This window comes from Pongo pygmaeus, chromosome 10 (assembly GCF_028885625.2).
Source record: "Pongo pygmaeus isolate AG05252 chromosome 10, NHGRI_mPonPyg2-v2.0_pri, whole genome shotgun sequence".
NCBI lineage: Eukaryota > Metazoa > Chordata > Mammalia > Primates > Hominidae > Pongo > Pongo pygmaeus.
Window position 1 is genome coordinate 45,745,190 of NC_072383.2, and position 20,786 is coordinate 45,765,975.

The window sequence follows — 20,786 nt, forward strand, 5'->3', positions numbered from 1 at the left end:
GAGACCACGGTGAAACCCCATCTCTACTAAAAATACAAAAAATTAGCTGGGCTAGCTGGGCGTGGTGGCAGGCGCCTGTAAGTCCCAGCTACTCGGAGAGGCTGAGGCAGAATGGCGTGAACCCGGGAGGAGGAGCCTGCAGTGAGCCGAGATCGCGCCACTGCACTCCAGCCTGGGCGTCAGAGTGAGACTCCATCTCAAAAAGAAAAATAATAATAATAATAATAATATATACACAAGGCTAGTATTCACTGTGGTATTTTGAATGACAAAATCTAGAAACTCCCCAAATATCCATCAATAGGGGAACAGTTGAGTGGTTAAATAAACTGTAGTATATAGTGGAGTACTGTAAACCCATAAACATGAGGAATATCTGTATGTGTTGCTCTAGAATGATAGCCACAATATTTTATGAGAAGCTACTTTTGTGCAAAATGAAGCATTGGAAAGATAAAAGCAATAAAAGACTAGTAAATATAAAAGTAATAAAAATGGTTATCTACACAGAGTAAGGAAGGAAAATGGATGGAAATGGAAGGGAGAAGCCAGCACGATGGCTCACGCCTGTAATCTCAGCACTTTGGGAGGTCGAGGTGGGCAGATCGCCTGAAGTCAGGAGTTCGAGACCAGCCTGGCCAACATGGTGAAATCCCATCCTTACCAAAAATACAAAATTAGCTGAACATGTTGTTGCGCGCCTGTAATCCCAGCTACTCAGGAGGCTGAGGCAGGAGAATCACTTGAACCTGGGAGGCAGAGGTTGCAGTGAGCTGAGATCGCACCACTGCACTCTAGCCTGGGCAACCAAATGAGACTCCGTCACAAAAAAAAAAAAAAAGAAAAAGAAAAAGAAATGGAAGGGAGATACGGCTGAGTATACCTTTTTATGTAGTTTCGACTTTAGAATCATGTACTCATTTAATATATTCAAAAATTAAGTTAAACCAAAAAGAGAAAAAAGAACAATCCCTAAAATTGAAACAAGTGAAATAAATAAAGCTAAGTGTTTATGAGGTTGGTAACATAACCAAAAAGAAAGATTTATTTCAAATGACTTTTAAACACGTCTTTGTCTTTCCTTAGTGAAATATATTCTAGAAATAAAACAAACTACAAAGAACTCTTAAGCTTCATTCTATAATTTTATTGTTACTTCTAATAGTGGTATTATAAAACTATTTTATGTATTTTATAAGATAAAGCAAGTTTAGTGTAAGAAGCAATAAAAATGTGAAATCAAATAAGTTAAACATCTAGTGTTTAAATAAAACTGCAAGCTACAAGTGTTCTGAAGATGCCAGTAATCTCGCTGAAGACTATGGACACGCTAAACAACTTGGATCTGTGAATGAATCTCTGAGAGGGAAAATACAAAAGACTGTTCTTCAGTGGACCAAGCAAGATGACTCCTCACAGACAACGTCTGTGAAGCTGATGTCATATGGCACCCTGATGCTGAATATATAGATCGTACCTTAATCCTGAGAATTACAGGTGCCAGATGCTTGGAAAATATGGGATATCATGATCTATGAGGAAGACTTTCAAGTTACAGACAAAAGACCTTGAAATATTTTCGCACTTCTATCAAGGGAAATGTGAGCAGAACATTTTTCACAGTTGGACAAAAGGACTCTGTATATAAAAAGAGCATTCTACAGACTTATATATGGACTACATGTGAGCATGAATGTGCATTTGAGAGCAAGATAGCATTTATAAGATACTTGGCCTGGCGCGGTGGTTCACGCTGGTAATCCCAGCACTTTGGGAGGCCAAGGCAGGCAGATCACCTGAGGTCAGGAGTTCAAGACCAGCCTGGCCAACATGATGAAACCCCATCTCTACTAAAAATACAAATAATTAACCGGGCATGGTGTGCCTGCAGTCCCACCTACTCAGAGGCTGAGGCAGGAAAATCACATGAACCTGGGTGGCAGAGGTTGCAGTGAGCTGAGATCATGCCACTGTACTCCAGCCTGGGCAACAGAATGAGACTCCATCTCCAAAACAAAACAAAACAAAACAAAACAAAAACCCAACAACAAAAACACCAAGATACTTATTTGGAAAAGAAATGGGGACACACATTACAGAATTCCATCAGAGGTTTGATGGCATTTTGACTGAAGGGGAAGACCCAAGAAGGCTCAAGAACTTGTGTTTTCTCTGCTTAATAAAATTAAGGCCTTAATCTAAAATGCAACCACTCTCTGAGCATCCAGATTTTCAACTATTCATTGGAAATGAAGTTCAAGATTCAGAAAACAAAAAGTTACTTCTGGAAATATTTTAGGAAGTCAAATCATTTCTTTTGTATTTTGATGGAATTCTTTTTTTTTTCTTTTTCTTTTTTTCTTTCTTTTTTTTTTTTTTTTTTTTTTTGAGATGAGGTCTTGCTCTGTCGCCCAGGCTGGAGTGCAGTGGTGCGATCTCAGCTCACTGCAAGCTCCGCCTGCTGAGTTCACGCCATTCTCCTGCCTCAGCCTCCCAAGTAGCTGGGACTACAGACACCTGCCACCACTCCCGGCTAATTTTTTGTATTTTTTAGTAGAGACGGGGTTTCACCGTGTTAGCCAGGATGGTCTGGATCTCCTGACCTCATGATCCACCCGCCTCAGCCTCCCAAAGTGCTGGGATTACAGGTGTGAGCTACCGCGCCTGGCCAATGGAATTCTTTTTAAATTTTTTTGGCTTGAGATGGAAGAAACAGCAAAGTAACTAAAGACAGATTTTAGGCTGCATTATAGAAGTGTTTCAAAAAATAGGGATTGCGTTGGTTGGTTTAAATGTCAACTGTGGGGAAAGCTTCAGGCTCAGGATTTGGCACTGCTCTCAAGATCTTGTTTTCAGAGAAACTGATAGCAAATGTGCCAGAAAGTGGGCCCGGTTAGGAATCCCATCTAACCAGACAAAAAATGTATTATTTAATGCATTTAGAAGAATTTCCACAAGTGTGAAAGGATTGTAAAACATCAGGAACTTGTTGCAAATTATTAATTTAAATATGATTTGAAATATGCCTGTTTCTAGACAATGAAGGCCAGGATTATCAAATTTTTAAATGAATAACATTTGAAATATTCACAGAGAAATTTATAGCAAATTATAGACTATGGAAGACAAGAATCAGAGAACTTGAAGACATAGAAACTATTCAAAATGAAGAACAGAGAGAAAAGAAAAGATTGAAAAAGAAAGGACCAATGCAAAAGTGCCCTGTGTGGCATATCAAGTATTTTAACATAATGCAATTGACGTTTCAGAAGAGCCATGGGCTAAGAAAGTATATTTAAAAATATGGCCGGGCATGGTGGCTCATGCCTGTAATCCTAGCAGTTTGGGAGGCCGAGGCGGGTGGATCACCTGAGGTCAGGAGTTCAAGACCATCCTGGCCAACACGGCGAAACCCCGTCTCTACTAAAAATACAAAAATTAGCCAGGCATGGTGGTGGGTGCATGTAATCTCAGCTACTTGAGAGGCTGAGGCAGGAGAATGACTTGAACCTGGGAGGCGGAGGTTGCAGTGAGCTGAGATGGCGCCACTGCACTCCAACCTGTGCGACAAGACCGAAACTCCTTCTCAGAAAAAAAAATGAAAGTATATTTTTAAATAATGGCTAAGGCTGGGCACGGTGGCTCATGCCTGTAACCCCAGCACTTTGGGAGGCTGAGATGGGTGGATCATTTGAGGTCAGGACTGAGAGACCGGCCTGGCCAACATGATGAAACCCAGTCTCCACTAAAAATACAAAAATTAGCCGGCCATGGTTGTGGGTGCCTGTAATCTTAGCTGCTCGGGAGGCTGAGGCAGGAGAATCGCTTGAACCTGGAGGTGGAGATTGCAGTGAGCCAAGATTGTGCCACTGCACTCCAGCCAGGGAGAGAGAGTGAGGCTTCATCTCAAAAATAAATAAATAGAGTGTTCAGCATGCTTCCGGACGAGCAAGGAGACTCGTGGTCTGGTTCTTGGACTTCCCTAACAGCACGGCCCCTAAACGCCAGTCTCCACTCCCGCCTCAAAAGAAGAAACCAAGACCACCTCCTGCTCTGGGACCGGAGGAGACATCGGCCTCTGCAGGCTTGCCGAAGATGGGAGAAAAAGAACAGCAAGAAGCGATTGAACACATTGATGAAGTACAAAATGAAATAGACAGACTTAATGAACAAGCCAGTGCAGAGATTTTGAAAGTAGAACAGAAATACAACAAACTCCACCAACCATTTTTTCAGAAGAGGTCAGAACTGATTGCCAAAATCCCAAATTTTTGGGTAGCAACATTTGTCAACCATCCACAAGTGTCTGCACTGCTTGGGGAGGAAGATGAAGAGGCACTGCATTATTTGACCAGAGTTGAAGTGACAGAATTTGAAGATATTAAATCAGGTTACAGAATAGATTTTTATTTTGATGAAAATCCTTACTTTGAAAATAAAGTTCTCTCCAAAGAATTTCATCTGAATGAGAGTGGTGATCCATCTTCAGAGTCCACCGAAATCAAATGGAAATCTGGAAAGGATTTGATGAAACGTTCAAGTCAAACACAGAATAAAGCCAGCAGGAAGAGGCAGCATGAGGAACCAGAGAGCTTCTTTGCCTGGTTTACTGACCATTCTGATGCAGGTGCGGATGAGTTAGGAGAGGTCATCAAAGATGATATTTGGCCAAACCCATTACAGTACTTCTTGGTTCCCGATATGGATGATGAAGAAGGAGAAGGAGAAGAAGATGATGATGATGATGATGAAGAGGAGAAAGGATTAGAAGATATTGATGAAGAAGGGGATGAGGATGAAGGTGAAGAAGATGAAGATGATGATGAAGGGGAGGAAGGAGAGGAGGATGGAGAAGATGACTAAATAGAACACTGATGGATTCCAACCTTCCTTTTTTTAAATTTTCTCCAGTCCCTGGGAGCAAGTTGCAGTTTTTTTTTTTTTTTTTTTTCCTCTTGTGCTCAGTCGCTCTGTTCTTGAGGTCTCTTTTCTCTACTCCATGGTTCTCAACTTATTTGGGGGGAAATACCTGAGCAGAATACAATGGGAAAAGAGTCTCTACCCCTTTCTGCTCGAAGTTCATTTTTATCCCTTCCTGTCTGAAAAAAAAACTGTGGAATCAACACCACCGAGCTCTGTGGGAAAAAAGAAAAACCTGCTCCCTTTGCTCTGCTGGAAGCTGGAGGGTGCTAGGCCCCTGTGTAGTAGTGCATAGAATTCTAGCTTTTTTCCTCCTTTCTCTGTATATTGGGCTCAGAGAGTACCCTGTGTCTCTATGTGAATATGGACAGTTAGCATTTACCAACATGCATCTGTCTACTTTCTCTTGTTTAAAAAAAGAAAAAAAAAACTTAAAAAAATGGGATTATAGAAGGTCAGCAAAGGGTGGGTTTGAGATGTTTGTGTGGGTTAAGTGGGCATTTTGACAACATGGCTTCTCCTTTGGCATATTTAATTGTGATATTTGACAGACATCCTTGCAGTTTAAGATGACACTTTTAAAATAAATTCTCTCCTAATGATGACTTGAGCCCTGCCACTCAATGGGAGAATCAGCAGAACCTGTAGGATCTTATTTGGAATTGACATTCTCTATTGTAATTTTGTTCCTGTTTATTTTTAAATTTTCTTTTTGTTTCACTGGAAAGGAAAGATGATGCTCAGTTTTAAATGTTAAAAGTGCACAAGTTGCTTTGTTACAATAAAACTAAATGTGTACACAAAGGATTTGATGCTTTTCTCTCAGCATAGGTGTGCTTACTATGACCTTCCAAGTCTGACTTGTATAACATCACTGTCAAACTTTGTCACCCTAACTTCATATTTTTTGATACGCACTTTGCAGGATGACCTCAGGGCTATGTGGATTAAGTAAAGGGATTTGAATCAATGTATTAATATCTCCACAGCTGGGAAACATGGGTTCAATTTACCATTGGTTTCTGAAAGTATTCACATCATTTGGGATACCAGATTGCTCAATACTTTCTGAGTATATTGTGCCCTTGATTTTTATCTCCAAGTGGCAGTTTTTAAAATTGGCCTTTTGCCTGGATATAAAGTAATAGTGCCTGCCACCACCATCCAACAGACCTGGTGCTCTAACGCCAAGTTATACACGGGACAGTTGCTGGCATATCTTCATTGGCTATATAAAATGTGGCCAAGAAGATAGGCTCTCAGTAAGAAGTCTGTGATGGTTAGCAGTAACTGTCCCTGTTCTCTGTTATAAAGCTCTCAAATGTGACTATGTGAATCTGGGTGGGATAATGGACTCAGCTCTGTCTGCTCAATGTCATTGTGCAGAGAAGCACCCTAATGCATAAGCTTTTTAATGCTGTAAAATATAGTCTCTGAAATTAAATGCTACTTTTTCAGAGGTGAATTAATGGGCAGTCTGGTGAAATTCAAAAGCTTTTTGATGTATAAAACTTTATAAATGGAACTATTCCATCAACAGGCAAAAGTGTTAACGACCTATCTAGATGGATAGTATGTAATTTCTGCACAGATTTCTGTTCAGTAAATACATCACTGTATACCGATCAGGCATCTTGCTCCAATAAAGGAACATAAAGATTTAAATAAATAAATAAATAAATAAATAATAAAAGCTAACATTTTTCCAAATTTGAAAGCTCAGTAAAATCCAGGCAGAATAAACAAAGAAAACCATTCCAATGCACATCAAAACCAAGTTGCTACAAACCAAGGATAAAGAAAAAAATTCTAAAAGCAGCCAGATGAAAAAGATACATAGGCCAGGTGCAGTTGCTCATGCCTGTAATCCCAGCACTTTGGGAGGCCAAGGCAGGCAGATCACCCGAGGTCGGGAGTTTGAGACCAGCCTGACCCACATGGAGAAACCCCGTCTCTAGTAAAAATATAAAATTAGCTGGGCATGGTGGCACATGCCTATAATTCCAGCTACTCGGGAGACTGAGGCAGGAGAATCGCTTGAACTCAGGAGGCAGAGGTTGCGATGAGCCGAGATCGTGCCATTGCACTCCAGCCTGGGCAACAAGAGTGAAACTCCGTCTCAAAAAAAAAAAAAAAAGAAAGAAAAAGGAAAAAAAGGCACGTTATATACACAGCAGGGGTTGGTAAACTATGACCCCTGGGTCAAATCTGGATCACTTCTTATTTCTGCAAAAAAAAAGTTTTAGTGGAACACAGCCACACACACTCATTTATGTATTTGCTATAGCTGTTTCTGTTACAATGGCAGAGTTGGTAGTTGCAACAGAGACCATATGGCTTCCAAAGCCTAAAAGATTTACTATATGGATGTTTATGAAAAGTTTGCCATCCCTGATGTAGAGGAATAAAAAAAATGCCAATAGATTTCTTATAAAAGCTATGTAAAGTGAAAGACAAGATTGAGCCAGAATTTTTTCTACCTCGCAAAAATGTCTTTCAAAAATAAAGGTGAAATAAAGACTTTTTTTATACCAACAAAGGTGAAATGTTAAAGGAAGTTCTTCAGGCAAAAGAAAAATAATAACAAAAATTTGATCAATATAAAAAGATAAAGGGTGTGAAAAGTGATAAATATAAGTAAAATAGTTAAAACATTTTCTCACCATTTATTTATTTAAAACAGTCTTGCTCTGTCACCCAGGCTGGCATACAATGGTGCGATCACGGCTCACTGCAGCCTTGACCTCCCAGGTTCAAACAATCATCCTCCCTCAGCCTCCTTGGTAGCTGGCACTACAGGTGCCTGGCTAATTTTTGTGTTTTTTTTGTAGGAACGAGGTTTCACAATGTTGTCCAGGCTGGTCTTGAACTCCTGGGCTCCAATGATCCTCCCACCTTGGCCTCCCAAAGTGCTGGGATTGTAGACATAAGCCACTGCACCCAACCTCTCACTTTTCAATCTCTTGAAAAAAAAAATGACTATTTAAAGTAGAAATAATAAAAATCCAGTTGGGTGTTAGCATATGTAGAAGCAATATGTATGACAAAAACAATAAAAAACATAAGGGAGAAACTGAAAGTAAATTGTTATAAGATTTTTACACTATTTGAAAGTAGACTATGACATGATACAGGTGTATATTGTAAATCCTAGAGCTGCACTGTCCAATCTGCTAGCCTCTAGTCACATGTAACAGAGGAAGAGTCTTCCAGGCAGAAGATTGCAAGGGCCTGAGTATGGCATTGCTTGGGGAAATAGGGAGAAGGAAATGGATTAGAGAAGCATCTGTGGGTGTTAAGAGACTGTGGTAATCTTCCTATTGTGAAAAACATGCAGTCATTTCAGGATTCATTCAACTTTTGGTTTGGAGTTAAAATGTGGGAGGTAGAATTGCTGAAATAGCACAGAGCTGGTCTCAAGGATACGTAAATCTGTTTTTCCCCAAGCTAAACTCAGACAAGTAAGACTGTCTTCTGGTTTTCAAGGCTTCCTGGAGAGGAAATGCAGGCTCGTTCCTCTCTCACACATCCATCACTCTCAAGTTCTTTAAGAAATCTAACCTAAATGCCTTATCCTGCATCTTGACCTCACAGTGGAAGTAGGAATAATGCTAGTTTGTCTCAGAGTTACAAATCCTTTGAGAAGTTCTTTCTAGCTTTTCCTTCTCTCACATCTGTTGACTATTTGCTTTCTTCCATTAGGTCTTAGATCTCAAATTACAGCAGTAAGTTTCAAATTACATTATCTCCATTTCTTAGAATCTTTCTCCACAATCTCTCCTTTCTAGGAAGAGACTCTCCCCTAACACACTAGTTTAAGTCCACAAGTATGAAGCAGAGAAGTTTATGTCCTACAGACCTCCCTGCAATTTAAACTCAGTGATTTCAGTGTGAATAATGTGAAATTGTGAGCAGTTTATTACTTAATATACCTGGAGGTGTCTTGGATGATACTCATTGTTCTAATGAGCAGCTACTAATGCCTTTGGTAAGAGGGAATTGGTTTTTAATAGTATAAGAAGCAGCTGGAAGCCAGTGTGTGATATGGCGATGGATGAACTGGGATGAATGAGAGATTGGATATGTGACTCGGGATCATCCTCTGAGGAGAATCTATCCCAGTTTAATTCATTTGATCCAGGCAATTACCAGTAAACCTCACATACTGTTCCCTTCTGCGTCTTAGAGACCCAGACAACACTGTGGAGAATAACAAGACCTTACTAAAAATGTCTCACTTAGGTTGTTTAGAGACTAACCTCAATTTCTGGAATATTATTTTTCTGATCCATGTTTGCTGTTTGGTTTTAATTTAGTTTTACTATCCTGGGAAGGCTGATCTTTATATATCTTTTGTTATATATTTGATCAATGTGGGGAGTTTTTGTTTGGTTTGGTTTGGTTTGAGAACAGAAGCAAGGAAAGGAGGCAGCAAGGGACAAAAATGACTCAATTTTATTACAGTAAAATGTGTAACTCGGTGCTAACACTACCCTAAATCACCATAGTCTACCAGTTTAGGAACACAAAGAGAAGACATACGCTAGCTTTAAAGCATAGTAATCTCTATGTTCATAATGTCCCTTTCTCAGTTAGCTACTATTCTTACAACCAGAAACAGGGTACTTTTTCTGAGGCTGTCTCCACCAGAATAAGAATATAAATCAGGAGTTCTCCTTAACATGCAGTATGAAGATACAGGCTTGATATCATCCCATTCCCAGGTAATGCTGAGGGGAGCAGAGAGCATGCATTTCTTTGACCCTGAGTTCTGACAAAACTTGGCCCTGGTATCTTTGAGACTTCAATGGGGATAGTGGTGGAATATCCCAAGGGAGGTTAGAGGGGTGGTGACAGTTCTCATTTCAAAGCTGCAAGCACTTTTCTATTTTGTAAGAAATAGAGACTTCCATTTGTCTCTGAAGTAAGTATTCCTTTGTTCAAGAAAGGCCACCAATAGGGCCACTTAATAGTGTGACCATAAGCCGTAGATTACCAAAGTAAATGGTTGAAACGGAAAAAGCTAAAATGTTCTCAAAGAAAAGGCAGAGTTGGAGCTTTGCAGACTACATGTCCTTAATGGAGTTGTTTCTTTTTCTAGGTATGGATTTAGACTTCATTCATTCATCTATTCAACACATGTTTATTGAGCATCTGCCATGTGCCAGGCACTATTCTAGGTGCTACAGATAAGGCAGTGAAGAAAACAAACCCCCTGCCCTAATGGATCTTACACCCTAGTTGGGAGTAAAAGATAAATAAATAATACATAAGATAAATAAACAAAAATACAGGATAACAGATATTGATAACTGGTATGGAGAAGAATAAAGCAAAGCAAAAGGATTAGAGTTCCAGGATGAAAGTGATCCTGGTGCTTTAAAACAAACAAAAGAGCAGGCATGGTGCCCATGAACTGTGAACGAGTGGTCAACCATAGAAGATGGAGCTATTTTCATGCAAGACTTCTTAAAATAGGGGCCTCGGGGTTCTAGATGGAAAAGTTGGGGGAAAGGGTCCTTCTCCTCACTTTTGCCTAAGATCTAGCACTTCTCAGTACTTTGAAGACATGGATTACATTTTGGGGCCCCTGTCCATCGTATCATCACAAATACTAGTATAGTCTCCGTTTGTGTCTGGGCAATGGAAACAGAATGCACCCTCACAGTGGCTGCTAAACTGTAACTGATAGTGCCTCGCTGGCCCTTGAGAATGTGGTAGAAATAACTTTTGACACTATTTGGGGGGGCCTCTGAGAGGGATGGACTTAGTATAACTAGATGTATTTGTAAGAGGGAGACCTACAAAGTTTTGTAGAGACTTAGTATAACTAGATGTATTTGTAAGAGGGAGACCTACAAAGTTTTGTAGAATTGCGTAGGACACAACAGCACAGACTTCCTCGAGATATGACAGGAAAGGAAGGGACTGGAAGTTTGCATAAGTCAGCTATGAGGGACATTAAATTCCTAAAAACACCTTTAATGGAAGGGAAGTTTATGGCACACATATCATAGTCCCTATCCTACCATAGATATTTGGACATGATTTCCTTCAAATTGGACTGATACTCTGGGAGAGGCAATTGGTCAAACAAAATTGCCCCCATTGAACTAGAAATTGGTTTTTCAGGTGGTGCAGCACTATCAGTGCCTGACTTGGGGCCAAACCAGGCTCTAAGCTGTTGCAAAAATGGCAGCTTTCTGGGGGCAAAATAATTTATGGAAAAGACGGAAGTTGCTTGAGGCCATGCACCAGGGATCATTAGTGGCTCTGGAGTTCTGAATGCTTCTGTGTCCATGGCCAGCTACCTAGAGACTTGGGTTGGAACTGGTGACATCACAGTGACACTGAATACATGTTTGAATATGCACTGAGAGGGGAAAAGCCTCTGCAAGTGTTGATCTAAGAGAAGCTGCTGCACGGGGCAGTGCAGAAAGGGGAGATGGGATGACAATGGCAAAACAGGTTTAATTGGAATGGGGGGTTATTGTCAGTGGAGATTCATACTGCATGAGAAGTTGGAAGGTCGCCTAGAATTCTTGCTCTGAGTTAAGTTAATATGGAAGAGAAATAAGGGGTTAGGGGTAGCCTTAAAGACTCCTAAAAATAGTTTGAGGTCACAGAGCAAGCAACTGGAAGTGTAGTTCAGGCCTTACGTGAGCTGTGGGTAGGTGGCTCACCACACGGCCATGTCTATGACGCTAAATAGTCTTGAGGGTGTGGACATTTAGATCCCCTCTCCAGTTAGAGGCTCATAAGGGCCCAGGGTCTTTGCAAACCACCATGTCCATTTCTCTGTGCAAACGTCGGGGAGATGAACAAAGCAGATTGGCTATAATGCCAGGTAAACCACTCTCTGGTGCTGAGAAAAACTAGTCTATGTGACAGGCAAAACCCACAACAATGTGAATATTCTCAGCCTCTCCATCTTTTTTATCCTCTGAGAAGACCCCTGTAATTGATACCTGGGATTCGTAGTACTCATGCAGATTGGGGGAATGAGGGACAGAATCAAAAGAGCTAAAATAAGCTTGGCCTGATTTACGTGAGGACAGGAAACTTCTTGGAGTAGAGAAAAAGAATACATCCAAGAAGTGAAGAGAGCCAGGGGGTGAGAAAGCAAGGGCCAGGCTTGGGAGAAAGTGTGGGAGTGTTTGGGGAGAAAGGAGAGAGACCAGCAGCAACAGCTATGCCATACTGTGTGGAACAAACAGAGAAGGAAGGAAGACAAGTTTCAGATGTTTCGCTGTGCACTAAGAATGTAAACCCCTTTAGAGTTTGCCCAGAGACTGTAATAAAAATCTAAATTTATTTTTTAATTATTTTGGCTATTGGATATGTTTCTTTTGAATGTGATATCATGCTGCAATGGGGCCACAAAACAGCTCAGCTTCATAAAAGTTATATTTGGGGGATGCTGTCTGGGATTTGGGGCCTAAGGTACAGCAGTCAGCTATATCTCGTTTTAGATCATTGCTCTAGACCTGAGTCTAGCCAGCATCATCGGATTTATAGTGCAAAAAATACACCAGCTATAGAAAATAGAAACTAGAGATACACTAGACACCAGACAGAGGAAAATGGCAGAGCCTCTTCCAAATCCCAATTTTAGTGAGAATATGATGTTTGAAACTAGGTGTACCTGATGGAAACCTATATGTAGACAGCATGCGGGTCTCTCCCTATCACAGATTGATGACAGTGGGATGAAGGAAGAGAATAGCTAAGGTGATTCCCAGGGGATAATAGAAAAGAAAGAAGCAGAAGCTATGCAGGGGTTATATTCTCTTATTATGTGGCAGTTCCTCTGAATATTCTAGTAGGATGGCTGGGGTACACATCTGGCCCCCTTTTGCTTGGAAATGGACCCATGCAACTAACTATAGGGCATTGGGATCCAGAGGGCCCAGGCCTGTAACCCAGCTAGCCGACTGAGGCTCTGCCTCTGTTTTCCTTATTTTCCTGAGACTAGACTTTTCTATCTTGTCTCATTTTCACACAGAGTTCCTGAAATGATCTGGTTTTCTATCAGACACACCAATGTCTCCTTCCTATATTTTCTTTTTTTCTTTTCTTTTCTTTTCTTTTCCTTCCCCTTCCCCTTCCCTTTCTCTTTCTTTCTTTTCTTTCTTTCTTTCTTTTTCTTTTTCTTTCTTTCTTTTTTCTTTCTTTCTTTCTCTTTCTTTCTTCACTTTCCTTTCTTTCTTTCTTTCTTTCTCTCTTTCTTTCCTCTCTCTCTCTCTCTCTCTCTCTCTCTTTCTTTCTTTTGACTAAGTCTTTCTCTGTCACCCAGGCTGGAGTGCAGTGGCACAATCTTGGCTCACTGCAACCTCTGCCTCCTGGATTTGAGTGACTGTCCTGCCTCAGCCTCTGGAGTAGCTGGGATTACAGGTGCCCACCACCATGCCCAGCTAATTTTTGTGTTTTTAGTACAGACAGGGCTTCACCATGTTGACCAGGCTGGTCTCAAACTACTAATCTTAAGTGATCCGCCCACCTCAGCCTCCCACAGTGCTGGGATTACAGGCATGAGCCACCGTGCCCAGCCACCTTCCTATATTTTCAAATCCTGCTACTGGTCTGCTACTGGTCCACTCCCCCAGTTCCCACCTACCCTTGGCTCTCAAATGTTTGACCTGGAACTTGACTGGACCAGCCAAACTGCTTGATATCTGCACATGTTTCCCATGGCCTTTTGTGCTTCTCTAATAATTTCCCCTCCCTCTGGGCTCAGATCCCTTGTACTCTCAGTGGACTTCATGGGCAGCACCTCTGGACAGCATGATGTAATCTTATGCTGAAAGCCTTCACATCCTCAACAATAGTGGCAAAAGGCCTTGTATGATGACATACCATAGCTCCTCCTGTATGGGGGCTATGCTTAATGTAAGCTTATGGGATTTCAACGATGAGAGGTCCCCCACTGGGACAGAGTCACTCTTTGTAGGTAGAAGGTAGGGATATACCTGAAGGGTGAATTGGCAAGATGAAATCTTCCATGTGAAGTGCTTGTCAAGAGATGTAAAGTAACAGACCCAGACAGAAAGCCTGAAAGCCATGCCAGTCTTTTCTGGCTATAGCAGAGCTCTCCTCAGAAGGATGAAAGCAGGGTTGGACCCATAAGCCCTGAGAACATGCTTGCTGTAGTATAATCAGAAACTTATGCTGTGTAAGCTCAGCTGTTTTCATGTGTTCTGTTTCTATTTCTAGTTTTCCTATAGTTTTTAATAAGGTGTCTTTGTAAACACCAGCCCACTTCAGCTGTGCTTGTGGAAACCAAGGAAAAGCATTTCTGTCCTCTCCTGAGCCAGACTGTCAGGAGTAATCTAAGGTGTTATTACCACGTGTGGGGTACAGAGCAGAGGTAGGAGTCCTAACCAAGGTGAGAGTGCTGGAAATCTGTAGAACGAAGGAAGAAATGAGCAAGCAAATAGAATTGAATCATTAGTTTAAGAAAATACAATATTGTGTTTTTAAAATTTGTTCATATATTTGTTTTGGGAAATCAAATTTCTAATGGCTGCATAATACTTTATATATCAGCAATTTTGCCTTAGTTTATTTAAACATTCTGCTGCTGGTCATTTAGGATAGTCCCCACTTGTTTCTATTTTAAAAGCAGTAAGATTGGTATAGGCCAAACAGTCCTCTAGTGTCACAAAAGTTTCCCTGGGCCAGCCTCACTCTTCATCACCAAGCACATAACCAGGGAAACCCAAAGGTAACACATTTGCTGTCACTGAACCTCCAGTCTACAAAACACTCACCTTTACCTAGTTCTTCTCTATCTTGAAGTGATGTAGTTTGTTTCTCTTTCCCAGATTTATTCTTATGAACTTCATTTTTGGCTTCTGATCACTTGGCTTCCCTAATTTCCTAGGGTCATTATTAATTAGTGTGCTCTGCCCAGGTGCTGATTCCTTCTTAATCTGGAATCATCTACATATATTAAAGACAATTTTTCTTCTTCCTCCACCCTTTCTGCTCCACTCCTTAAATAGGGAAAGGGCCTGTCACAAAGGTTGGGGATACTCAGTGTATGTCTGAACTTCGGCACTGAAAGAGAGAGCGGGAATTACTCTAACACACAGTCCCCCCATCCATCCCCTCCACACAACGGTCAACAGTTTACCTTTTCATCTGTGAGATGATGCAGAGTGTTATTCAGAATTAGAAATAATATTATAGATTATCCAGTCCAATTCCCTAACAGATGAGAAAAATGACGTGGCCAAGGTCGCTGAATGAATAAGTGGCAGAAACGAAACTGAATTCAGGTCTCCTAAAACCCACTACGTTTGGCTTGGAGAGTTCTGGATGAGAGCATGGGACTTGGTGGTTTTTGTTATTCATTCAATAACTATATTAAGCATCTACATACTAGGTGCCAGGCACTATTTTAGGAGCTGGGGATTCCGTGATGGAGAGTGCAGGGGAGACAAAAATCTCTGCCCTTATGGAGCTTTCATTCTCAAAACTTAAGTACTTGGCCTCCCCATCCGGGACAAACTCCCAGAGACCTGGGTGGGAGCGGTAGGGTCTCATAAAGGAGGGAGTCCCATCCTTCCCCAGCTCCGGTGGTTTCTATAGTGAGAGGGCTGATTTACTGCAGAAACCTCCGTAGTGCCCTCCTCCTGCCTCTGCACCGCCAGGCCCAGTGGGGCCGGCTCCAGAGCGCCACCGTGCCCCAGCCCAACTCTGGGATGATTAGCATCAGCCTCTCTACCCTCTCCGCTTTCCTGCGCATAGCTGGAGGACAGGAAGGCAGGACTCGACTTTAGCGCCATCCTCTGAGAAAGGAATGCGGGCTGGAAAAATCCTTCCAGGGCAGTGGCGCTGGGTCTCATACCCCGGCTAGGGGAGGGACGATCTCTCCCAGACTTGGAGGTTTCTGCAGCAGACGGCTCTCTCATGCTTCCCTATTAAACATTGCAACCACACGCTCTTTCCAGCCTTGGCCGAAGCCACTGCAGCGTCCCCTCTCCTCCCCCCACCCCGCTAGTCCAGACTCCAGAGCCCCACTGCAGCTTCCAGCCATCCTCCCTTTTTCTTCTCCACTTCCTGGTTACCATGGAGACACACGTCATTTACGTGCCGTGCGTCGCCTTGGAAACAGAGGAGCATCCGCGGCACCGCCGGGAGACCAGCCCCAGCTGCTGCTGCCACACTCGCGGGCGCTGCCCGTTAATGGCCTGGGGGAGTCCCGAGTCCGACGCACCGCTGGCCTCAGCCTGGACCTGGACCCCTCCGCGAGCGCGTCTGTGACCCACGGAACCGGCGGGCGCTCTCTGCTTGTGGCGCCCAGAGGGCGGCACTGACACGGGCGCCATCCCGGAGGCGAGGCAGGGCAGGGCACTTTCGTCCCGGGGCGAGCCCAAGAGACGCCGGCTCTGGGACCCTCGCCGGGTCCTCGTCCCACCGCCTCTTCTCGGCCTCCCGCGATCCTGCCCGCGCCCTCTGCCCAGGACTGGTCTCTCACGTCGGCTCCCCGCCCGTCTCGGGAGTCTCGGCTTCCCTCGGCTCCCGCCCGCCCCTCCCGGGACCTCTCCCCCTCCACCCCCTCCCACCCCGGAGGCCGGGCTGGACGCGACCCAGAGCCGCCGCCACCCGCTTCTGCCACTCAATGGAGGACGGTCTGCTGGAGATCATGACCAAGGACGGCGGCGACATGCCGGCGCCCCTGGAGGTGTCCACCGTGCCGGCAGTGGGGGACGTGATCTCCGGGGAGTACAACGGCGGCATGAAGGAACTGATGGAGCACCTGAAAGCCCAGCTGCAAGCCCTGTTTGAGGACGTGAGGGCCATGAGGGGGGCCCTGGACGAGCAGGCCTCGCACATCCAGGTGCTCTCGGACGACGTGTGCGCCAACCAGCGAGCCATCGTCTCCATGTGCCAGATTATGACCACTGCGCCCCGCCAGGGCGGCTTGGGCGTGGTCGGCGGCAAGGGGAGCTTCCCGAGCGACCCCCAAGAGCCGGATACTCCTTCGCCTGGGATCGGGGACAGCGGCTTGCTGGGTCGCGATCCCGAGGACGAGGAGGACGAGGAAGAAGAGAAGGAGATGCCCAGCCCCGCCACACCCACCAGTCACTGTGAGCGCCCCGAGAGCCCCTGTGCTGGTCTCCTTGCGGGGGACGGGCCACTTGTGGAGCCCCTCGACATGCCCGACATTACCCTGCTGCAACTGGAGGGCGAGGCCTCCCTGTGAGGGGACTCCGTGGGGCACTACCTTCCCGGGCTGTCTTTGGGTTTCCGAGTGCATGACGCTGGGAGACTGAACGGCGCGGTGCGGAATGCTTCACTTGGACAGCTGCTCTTGTGGGTCAGGCAGAGAGAGACTCCCTCGAGGAAGGATTTGTAGGGTGAAGGACTTTGGGAGCATCAAGAATTCTTTCTGCCCAACTAAGCGAATTATAGCGAACTGCGGAAAGGTGAGGCTCCGGGAGAGGAAGCGCCCACCTCTGGACTCCCATCCATCCCTGTCCTGTCCTTTCCCCCTCCCCAGACAACAGGAGAACCCGTGAATTGTGTAAATAAAATTCTGCTTTTTCTATTCTGAAAAAGGACTTATCTAGGACCATGGCAAATAATCTCTAACAATTTACCTGGAAATTAAGGAATTGGGGGTATTTTGTTCTGGCAACAGGAAATTTACCCTTCTGCTGAAATCCAAGATATTCAGTGCTCTGCAGAAGCCTCTCCCCCTCACAGATCTCTGCGGCTGCTGATTGGTAAAGGAAGCTTGAGGAGGGAACCGCAGCCCTAGGAATCTGGGTGAATGGGGTTCCAAGGGCCCCTGGGCTGGGAGGAGCTGGCTGTGAATGTGCATGAAGACATAATAGCTCGACCTCTAGGATTTTGCATGCAGAGCGGATCCTGCCTTGTCACTGACTTCATCTGGGATTGCTTTTCCACTCACTGGGGCTTAGAGAACAAAGAGCCCAGTTCACAGGCAGAGACTCGGGGGTGCTCAGCAGCAGCCCAGATTTAGGGGACATTTGAGGGACTCTTGGGGCCGCAGCCAAAAACTGTCTCTCCTGGCTACACCTGCTTAACTTCAGTTCCTTTTTCTGTCAATATGTCCTTGGCCACTGCCTCTCGGTGTTGCCTTCATAATGTCTTGTGTGTGTTATGTGTGTCTACTTGTGTAGTAGTGTGTGAGCCCTCAGGGGCAGGGCTTGTGGCTCTGGTGTTAGGTTCAGGGGGCTTCAGACCCTTCTACGAGCTCCAAGCTATCATAGTGCTTTTCCCTCCCTCTTCCCCCAACCAGGGCATGGAGCATGTGGCTGTCCTGAGGTTCTTTTACTGATGTGCCACCCTCCCACCTCCTCAAGTGGTGACTTTGTGTGCCCTCCCCCTCCTTTGTGTATTCCTTCTCAATGCTTTCCTTGGTGTTAACCTTAATAAAAAGGCGTCATCTCCCCTCCTTGCTGACTGGTACTAAGGGGATATCAGGGTGGGGCTTAGTGGGAACTGCAGGGACCATGCCTTCCCTCCTCTCTCCTTGCCTCCAGTTCAAGGAGTTGACTGTCCCTGCCCTGGTTGGGACAGGCATTGCCAACTCTCCCTGCTTTCCCTTCTGTCCTGGACCTTGACCTCAAGCTGCCCTGGGGAAGGAGGTGGTAAGTGTTGAGACTCCCATGCTAACATGAGTTTTTAGTAGCCAGAACTCCAAATGTGCAGGAGATTTCTTTTTCAGTGAAGCATCTGGCCCCTGGGAAATGATTTCCAAATCTGGGTCCTGGAATGGCAGGTACTGCACCTGTTCCATGGAGGGAGTGGGGTGGGGGTATTGTTCTGGAGGGATTGCCTGGGATCTCTGGAAATAGTGACACATCACAAAGGGAAACCACAATAACTGCCTCAGGCCTCTAGTGGAGAACCCGGGTAAGGTGTTCCCCAGAGGGCTTGACTGACAGCTCTAGTCTACTCCCTTGAGCAATGGAGATTTCTTGAGGCTGCCCCTGAACAACATTTGAGAGCAGAATGAGCTAGGGTGCCATGTGTATATGTGCATGTGTGTGTGTGTGTGTGTGTGTGTGTGTGTGTGTGTGTGTGTTCTAGCTGCTGGTAGCTGCAGAGTGGTGGAAAGAGAGAGCACTAAAGACACAGATCTGGACTTAAATCTCAGTTCCAACAATTGAGTGCTTGAGGCTTAGTTTCTGGATATGTAAAATGGGGACAGGAAGTTGTTGGGGAGAAAAATATACATGACTCGTAGGAAGTCTTGTGCAAATGTTAGTTTCCTTATAGTTTTATTGGAGTAGGGTGGTGGTGGTCACTGGCTCCTCTGGGAAAACAAAGCTACTCAGGGAAGGTTCTAGAAACTTTCTTTTTATATAATCTTTTCCTATCTGAAGAATCCTTGAGGCCGGGTGCAGTGGCTCACACCTGTAATCCCAGCACTTTGGGAGGCCAAGGCAGGCAGATCACCTGTGGTCGGGAGTTTGAGCCCAGCCTGACCAACATGGAGAAACCCCGTCTCTACTAAAAATACAAAATTAGCCAGGCATGGTGGCACATGCCTGTAATCCCAGCTACTCGGGAGGCTGAGGCAGGAGAATCACTTGAACTCGGGAGGTGGAGGTTGTGGTGAGCCAAGATTGTGCCATTGCACTCCAGCCTGGGCGTCAAGAGCGAAACTTTGTCTCAAAAAAAAAAAAAAAAAAAAACCCTCATCCTTCTTTAGAATTAGATATTAGGTGTTCTATCTAATTCTACTTATCTGATTCTATCTACAGAATTCTAGTTATTTAGAATTAGATGGGACTGAGGAAAGGGGAATGGTGAGATTCCTAAGCTAGCATGGACCTTTTCATCATAAATGAAAGGGTCATCATGAATGTCATGTAACTATGGGCCAAAAAGGTCTTGGGGGACAGTCAGACCTGAACACATAGGCTGGCCAGAGGAATCTTGAGTTATGCAGTGATTGGGGAATGTGTGCTGGGGGCCCTAGAGAGAGCTGCTAAAGTATATAAGTGGGAAAGTGTCCCTGAGGACTAGGAGATAGGTTCCTATTATAGTTCCAGCAGTAGGCACTAAGAAAAACAATAACTATCATTTATTGAGCATCTACTATGTGCCAGACACTGTACCCAATTTTCTCTCCCAACAGCCCTATGAAATAGGCACTATCATTATTTTCATATAACAGTTCAGAAACAGACTCTAAGATGCTCAGTGTCACAGGCTAGTACTTGGCAGAGCCAGGACTTAAACCCAGGTCTGTCTGACTTAAAAAGCCCTAGATGGAAACCACTTTGCTAATTGCTCTCTTATTTGGATCATCAGAGAGGGATCTTCAGTTTGGAGAAATAAGGGTATCGAAGCCTAATCGAATCCTGAAAAGGAAATAACCTTAGTTTTGGTTACTTTTCGTCTTCTTAGTTGGAACAAGAAATTGCAGTTCAGATTTTGGTTAGTGACCCTTCCCAGAGTCCAGTGGGTGGTAATATAATAATAGCAGCAAGAAGATGGCCTCCTGAACCTGTTCCTTCAGAGAAAGAAGCCGATGCTCCCAGGTGTTCTCTCACACAGCTCCATTCTTGTGCCTCTTTCCTGTTCCCTATATCTCAGATTCTCCAGAGTCTGACATGAATCCCAAGGGCACCTTAGGGTGGGCGCGGTGGCTCACACTTGTCATCCCAGCTACTTGGGAGACTGATGTAGGAGGATCACTTGGGCCTAGGAGATTGAGGTTGCAGTGAGCCATGATTGTGTCACTGCACTCCAGCCTGGGCAACAGAGTGAGACCATGTCTCAAAAAAAGCCAAGGGCAGTTTAGCTCTTTAGCCTCTGTAGAACGTTCTGGCAGAGTCTTTTAGCCTTTGACTCCAGTTCCTCTTCTTATGCCCACTGTC

At 44.4% G+C, this 20,786-nt stretch overlaps 2 protein-coding genes across 2 annotated transcripts; both read left to right on the forward strand.

Annotated features, from left to right (window-relative positions):
• Positions 1-2,871: 2,871 nt before the first annotated feature.
• Positions 2,872-4,929, forward strand: LOC129010699 (protein SET-like). The gene is made up of 2 exons (XM_054445215.2): positions 2,872-2,892; positions 3,925-4,929. Exons 1-2 carry the CDS (start codon positions 2,872-2,874, stop codon positions 4,861-4,863), a joined length of 960 nt encoding a protein of 319 aa, XP_054301190.1. The 3' UTR covers positions 4,864-4,929.
• A 10,591-nt stretch (positions 4,930-15,520) lies between these two features.
• On the forward strand, positions 15,521-18,349 carry CCDC184 (coiled-coil domain containing 184). Its single transcript, XM_054443103.1, has one exon. The coding sequence runs from the start codon at positions 16,547-16,549 to the stop codon at positions 17,129-17,131; it is 585 nt and encodes a 194-aa protein (XP_054299078.1). The 5' UTR covers positions 15,521-16,546; the 3' UTR covers positions 17,132-18,349.
• Positions 18,350-20,786: the final 2,437 nt, after the last annotated feature.

Excerpts from the sequence above, each read along its gene's own strand:
- LOC129010699 (XM_054445215.2), top strand. The coding sequence starts at position 2,872 with ATGTGCCAGAAAGTGGGCCCG. Across the intron at positions 2,893-3,924 it reads TGTGCCAGAAAGTGGGCCCG|AGTGTTCAGCATGCTTCCGG; the intron begins GTTAGGAATCCC and ends ATAAATAAATAG.
- CCDC184 (XM_054443103.1), top strand. The coding sequence starts at position 16,547 with ATGGAGGACGGTCTGCTGGAGATCATGACCAAGGACGGCGGCGACATG.